The sequence below is a fragment of the Neolamprologus multifasciatus genome, chromosome 6 (assembly GCF_963576455.1).
Source record: "Neolamprologus multifasciatus chromosome 6, fNeoMul1.2, whole genome shotgun sequence".
Lineage (NCBI taxonomy): Eukaryota > Metazoa > Chordata > Actinopteri > Cichliformes > Cichlidae > Neolamprologus > Neolamprologus multifasciatus.
The window spans coordinates 11,751,668-11,758,458 of NC_140444.1; the positions used below are offsets into that span (position 1 = coordinate 11,751,668).

General features: G+C 41.4%; 1 protein-coding gene across 1 annotated transcript; it reads right to left on the reverse strand.

Annotated features, from left to right (window-relative positions):
* Positions 1–2,171: 2,171 nt before the first annotated feature.
* On the reverse strand, positions 2,172–5,575 carry hmox2a (heme oxygenase 2a). Its single transcript, XM_085163540.1, has 7 exons — positions 5,444–5,575; positions 4,785–4,896; positions 4,552–4,669; positions 3,994–4,161; positions 3,452–3,775; positions 3,207–3,339; positions 2,172–2,899 (listed from the first exon to the last, which is right to left on the reverse strand). The coding sequence occupies exons 2-7, from the start codon at positions 4,874–4,876 to the stop codon at positions 2,772–2,774; spliced, it is 963 nt and encodes a 320-aa protein (XP_085019666.1). The 5' UTR covers positions 4,877–4,896; positions 5,444–5,575; the 3' UTR covers positions 2,172–2,771.
* Positions 5,576–6,791: the final 1,216 nt, after the last annotated feature.

Below are 6,791 nucleotides of genomic sequence, written 5' to 3' on the forward strand. Positions count from 1 at the left end.
CTTTTGAGCCAACCATCCCTTTAACGTTAACTAGTGATGACTTCATGAACTTCTTCACAAATAAAATTTTTATCATTAGAGAAAAAATTACCAATAATCATCCCACAGATGTAATATTATCTACAGCTACTCTTAGTTTCATTGATGTTAAGTTACTCTTTTTCTCCAATTGATCTTTCTGAGTTAACTTCAATAATTACTTCCTCCAAACCATCAACGTGTCTTTTAGACCCCATTCCTACAAAACTGCTCAAAGAAGTCCTGCCATTGATTAATTCTTCGATCTTATATATGATCAACCTATCTCTAATAATCGGCTATGTACCACAGGCCTTCAAGGTGGCTGCAGTTAAACCTTTACTCAAAAAGTCATCTCTAGACCCAGCAGTCTTAGCTAATTATAGGCCAATCTCCAACCTTCTTTTCATATCAAAAATCCTTGAAAGAGTAGTTGTCAAACAGCTAACAGATCATCTGCAGAGGAATGGTTTATTTGAAGAGTTTCAGTCAGGTTTCAGAGTTCATCACAGCACAGAAACAGCTTTAGTGAAGGTTACAAATGATCTTCTTATGGCCTCTGACAGTGGACTCATCTCTGTGCTTGTCCTTCTTGACCTTAGTGCAGCATTCGATACTGTTGACCATAATATCCTATTAGAGCGATTAGAACATGCTGTAGGTATTACAGGTACTGCACTGCAGTGGTTTGTATCATATCTATCTAATAGACTCCAATTTGTGCATGTAAATGGAGAGTCCTCTTCACACACTGAGGTTAATTATGGAGTTCCACAGGGTTCAGTGCTAGGACCAATTCTGTTTACATTATACATGCTTCCCCTAGGCAGCATCATTAGAAGACATAGCATACATTTTCACTGCTATGCAGATGACACCCAGCTCTATCTGTCCATGAAGCCAGATAACACACACCAATTAGTTAAACTGCAGGAATGTCTTAAAGACATAAAGACTTGGATGGCCACTAACTTTCTGCTTCTTAACTCAGATAAAACTGAGGTCATTGTACTCGGCACTGAAAAGCTTAGAAATATGGTATCTAACCAGATTCTTACTCTGGATGGCATTACCTTGGCCTCCAGTAACGCTGTGAGGAACCTTGGAGTCATTTTTGACCAGGATATGTCCTTCAACGCACATATTAAACAAATATGTAAGACTGCGTTCTTCCATTTGCGCAACATCTCTAAAATTAGAAATATCCTGTCTCAGAGTGACGCTGAAAAACTAGTTCATGCATTTATTACTTCCAGGCTGGACTACTGCAATTCATTATTATCAGGATGTCCAAAAAACTCACTGAAAAGCCTTCAGTTAATCCAAAATGCTGCAGCAAGAGTACTGACAGGGACTAGAAAGAGAGAGCATATTTCTCCTGTTTTGGCTTCCCTTCATTGGCTTCCTGTTAAATCCAGAATTGAATTCAAAATCCTGCTCCTCACATACAAGGTCTTAAATAATCAGGCCCCATCTTATCTTAATGACCTTGTAGTACCATATCACCCTATTAGAGCACTTCGCTCTCGCTCTGCAGGCCTACTTGTTGTTCCTAGAGTATTTAAAAGTAGAATGGGAGGGAGAGCCTTCAGTTTTCAGGCCCCTCTTCTGTGGAACCAGCTTCCAGTTTGGATTCGGGAGACAGACACTATCTCTACTTTTAAGATTAGGCTTAAAACTTTCCTTTTTGCTAAAGCATATAGTTAGGGCTGGACCAGGTGACCCTGAATCCTCCCTTAGTTATGCTGCAATAGATGTAGGCTGCCGGGGGATTCCCATGATGCATTGAGTTTTTCCTTTCCAGTCACCTTTCTCACTCACTATGTGTTAACAGACCTCTCTGTATTGAATCGTATCTGTTATTAATCTCTGTCTCTCTTCCACAGCATGTCTTTTATCCTGTCTTCCTTCTCTCACCCCAACCGGTCGCAGCAGATGGCCGCCCCTCCCTGAGCCTGGTTCTGCCGGAGGTTTCTTCCTGTTAAAAGGGAGTTTTTCCTTCCCACTGTCGCCAAAGTGCTTGCTCATAGGGGGTCATATGATTGTTGGGCTTTTCTCTGTATCTATGAAGCGCCTTGAGGCGACATTTGTTGTGATTTGGCGCTATATAAATAAAATTGAATTGAATTGAATTAAAAAGTCAAAGAACAGAATTAATTCACAAAATATTTTAATGTTGAGTTGCTTCAGAAACAATTCAGATTTTCTTGTTTTGTCTTTGCACACCTTACTGTTTATCTTTAAATGCATACAATAAAAACTCCACCATAACAAAGTGGAAACATGTTTTTAGAATCTATTGCATATTTACAGTCCTCCCTGACCAAGGTCCTCTCTTGGTTGGTTACTTTGGCTCAAGTGTTCAACTCTCAAAAGAGTCCTTAACACTAAAACTGTTCAAAAACATTTTAATAACATAACAGAAGAGTATGCATTTAATATTTCTACATCCATAAAGTGTCGCTTAACTCAAAGTGCATGCATCATAAAATAGCTTTTCAAACAACTGCATCACTGCAAAAGCTCTTTCACCGCCATAAGCCGTTTCCGAAGTAGAAAGCTGTGTTTTCCATACAGTGGAACACAGGGTGGGATTGATAGGGGAAAACTCTTGGCACATATTCAAAAATCATCTAGTTTCTGATTTACTGTTTGGCCCATTCTGATAGTACCGGTCAAACTAAGGAAGAAGAAGTTTGGCTGGATCTAACCGTGTCCATGACTCTTCTTCAACAGATCAAGTGTGTCAGAGATCACATAAAGTACCAGGCAGTAAACCCAGCCAGGGCAGCCATCCAGGCAGCCAGAACCACCTGGCAGGGCGGATGTCTGAGAAGTGTCATGGCTAACTGGCACGCATGCGTAGGATTTCCACTAACAGCTGTTCAGAGGAGACATGAAAATGAGAATACAGAAAAAAGGAGGGGGGGGGGGGGGAAACAGGATAATTGAATTAGGTACTTCATGTAACTTTGTAGCTATGAATGGTCTGACACTTTGCACTTAGACATCCCACAGTTAAAAGGATCCCCTTTTTAACTGAAGTCCATGATGACACTGTCCAATCTTTTAAAGGCAAGTCTATAAACTATTATCAAACTGAGCACCAAGTTTTTAACTTTCTATCTGCAGAATGAAATGCAAGAAACAAAATTTCATAAATACAGTAAAGGGGATGCATTTCTTACCCATTTTAGCTGCATAATATGGACACTTGTTGATATCTCCACCCTCCATCATCTCTGCATGACTGTGTCCAAACCCTGCATCTTGGACCTCCTCTTTGATAGTCTTTCCAAGCTCTTCAAGTTCTGTGAATACCTTTTTGTAAATAATAAAATTTGATATTTATTAACTTTAAATTTATCTTTCAAACAATGCACCTTTTGCAAATTGCTGTACATTGTATAATTCTTATAAGCAGTTTCCTCACCATCATGTTAAAGCCAAAAGCCTGATTAGATTCTTCTACAATCCTGTCTTTGGTCTCAGCGTCCAGTTCCAGCTCATTCATCCTGCTTCGGTAAAGCTGCTTGAAGCCTTTGTGACTGTGGATTCCCTCAAACTGGTAGAAATTCAGACCTTCTCCTGTTGAGGGGAGCTTTAAAGCCCTCTGTGCCACTTTCTTAAGGATCTGTCCACCTGAGAGATCACCCATGTAGCGGGTATAGGAGTGGGCCACTAACAACACCGGGTTCTTCTCCCCCACCTCATGGATGCGGTCCACATAAGGCTTGGTGCCTGCAGAGAGGCTAATCTGAAGAGAGAACACAACTGTGAAAGTCCAGTTGATACAAAGCTTGTCTGGAGAAGATTTTTCTGTGTTAAATTCATTATATAACACTCAGCTGAGAGGACCTTTGATTAAATACAGCTTTTGGGATGATGATACCTGTATAATCATAATTTAAGTGCCAGAAAAGGCCAGCCTCCTCTGGGACTGACATATATATCCTCCATATGCTTTCTACTGACCTGGTTTTCCCAGTCTTCTCCATAGAAATACTCGAGGTCCTGGGCCAGGGCCTCACGCCGGTGCAGCTCTACAGGGAAATAGATTGGAGCGATATGATGATGGTCTTTGTTCTTCTCAATCTCCTCTTCCATAGCCGAGTAGACAAAATATAGAGCTGCTGTGCCTCTCTGACAGCAGAGGGAGGAAAGAGGGGAGAATAAGTGGGTCAGAGTCAGACAAATGTTTCATCTAGCAGAAACTGTTAGACATAATATACAGTTAAATGGTGAAATATGATTTTATTTGATAAACTGATGTTCCAGACAGCTCACATTTTGCCAGTTTCTTTGGCAGCATTTTTCTGATCATGCCTTAGAACCAAGGCAAAGCACAGATCGAGACTTTATCACACTGACAACACCAAATGTAGGCCTATGTCTCTAAGCACTTTCAATATACAGGGTCAAACTGAAGACCTTTGTGTGACGCGCTCCTGTGTACAGTAGTTCATTACTTTCACTGGTTCACAGACACTTTAGCTGCCTTAATTCTTGCCTTTATATAGTGAATAATCAAACCTTAAACAGCTCTCTTTTAATGCGTCCCCTGAGGAAATCTTTGACAAACTGGCAGTTCTCTGCTCTGTCATGGGCCTCCTTGGTCCCCTCGGCCAACAGCTCAGACAAGTCTGTTGGACTTGGTGAAACAGAAACGGACAGGAAGGGCGACACAAAACAACACTTAGCCGTTTATCTGAATGACAAAATAGCAGCAAAGATAAATTGCTGCTTATTTACTGTTTTCTTCATACCTGAGAACTTCATCGTCATCGTCATTGTCCAAAGCAATCATTGCCCTTCCTTTTTTGGCACTGTTGGGCTCTGGTGGGAATTCGTTTTCCATTATACTGGTTATATTTTGCTCTTAATAAGAAAAGGCAGATATTTAAAGAAAAATGTACAGGACAAACAAATACGAGCAGGGAATAAAAGAAAATATTTAAATCATCAAATTAAACAACTTGTCACCAGTTAAAATGATTTATTTAAAGTAAAAAAAAAATATATGCTTACGTAGCCTAATACGGTTACGGTTAAACAGCCTGTTTACAAGGTTACAATATCACTTTCTAACGTGACAGCAAAAGCAGTCTGTGTCCTTTAATGCACCACATTTCCCTGTTAGCTGATCAAGCGCCAGGTGAAGGAATTACTGTGTTATCCCTTTAACGCATCTTCTTAAAAACCTTAGTTTTGGGAGAAATATTTCACAGGCAGAGGCCGATGGCCACAGCTGACATCTGAAGGGAACAGTTACAAAACTGACGCTGCACGTACGTGTGTTTCGTAAGTAGCTACCGTTATAGTTACACTGTGCTGCTCACACGTTAAAGAGCTGCTCTGTATGTGTGAACACAAACAGCGTGTTATTACAATGTTTCAGGGATACGACAATAAAAAGCTAACTCACCTTGTCGCAACACCGCCTGCACTGCTCGTCCCCAAACAGCAGGATTCAACGTTCACGGGGCACGCGTGACAACAAACCAATCGGTGGGTCCCCTTTAGTTGAGGTGCATTCTGATTGGTTAAGTCCTCAGCTCATACACCAATCAAAGGTTCGTTTGTTGTTTTGATACTCTTGATTGGTATTTATCCTTATTGATGTACAACGGCTTAAATTTAGTCAGGTATTAGTCACATATTTCGGTTATTTGTTTGTTTAGATCCTGTGGGTTGTGGTTTAATTGAAGATAGGTGTATATGATGCCACTTACACTCCAGCCTACTTATACACTGTTCAAAAATGCATACAGTCAATTAAACCTCTGTGATACTCATCTGGTCAGCTAAATAGCAGACTAGCAGTTTCAGCTGCTTTGGTGTTAATGAAATTCAAAGCAGATGCATTAGAGCAGCAACAAACAGACAATGCCCAAAACAGGAATGGTTTGACAAGTGGAGGTCACTGACATTTTTTTTTCTTTACCGTCTTCATCTGTAACTACTGGTAGCATAAGGCGATACTTTGTATTGCAGAGGTTGCACAGGTAGTCCAACTCCTCCAGGATGACATGTTAATATGACACGTTCCAGAAGGTTCGCTGTGTCTTCCAGTGCAGTCTCAAGAGCATTTAGGAGCTTTCGGGGGAAAGTTAGTTACTCTAGGAGAGCAGGACAGGACAGTGGAAGGTCCTTTGTGCAAGGAGGAACAGGTTGAGCACTACCAGAGCCCTGCAAAATGACCTCTAGTAGGCCAATGGTGGGAATATCTCGGACCAATCAGAAATAGATTTCACTAGAGGAGGTGAGGGGACTCGCCCCCTCTAGTGGGCCCTGTGGTCATTGCCTGCCACTGTGGAGCCTGATTGGAATTTGCCATAGAATAGCGGGATTGTCAGGTCCACCACTGGCACCACTGTGCTTTTCACAGATGACAGCAGGTTCACCCTGAGCACATGTGAAAGATGTGAAAGCATCTGGACAAGCTGTGGAGAACGTCATCTGCCTCGAGGCAGATGATCCATCATCTTGTAAATCTTCCTTGTCACATATCAGCCCTGACATTCATTTCCACCCAAACCACCGTGGTTGCACTCTCCTCCTTACTTGTGGACAAGTAATCCCACTCCCACCTTGAACCCATTTCTCAGTCCTACCACACACCTCATCACTGTCTTGTTGTTCTCTTACATGGCCTGCACCACCCTCAAATATGTCTCTGCCACTCCTGACTTTGTCATACAGTACCACAATCCCTCCTTTGCAACAATACTTTGATATCTAGATTTGCAGTGAAACTCCTGACTTGGAGCAAA

Bases quoted from the DNA above. Each gene is read 5' to 3' on its own strand.
- hmox2a (XM_085163540.1), bottom strand. From the start codon at position 4,876: ATGGAAAACGAATTCCCACCAGAGCCCAACAGTGCCAAAAAAGGAAGG. The intron at 3,340-3,451 runs GTGAGGAAACTG...ATTTACAAAAAG, and splicing joins CTTTTGGCTTTAACATGATG to GTATTCACAGAACTTGAAGA. The intron at 2,900-3,206 runs GTAAGAAATGCA...TCCTCTGAACAG, and splicing joins ATATTATGCAGCTAAAATGG to CTGTTAGTGGAAATCCTACG.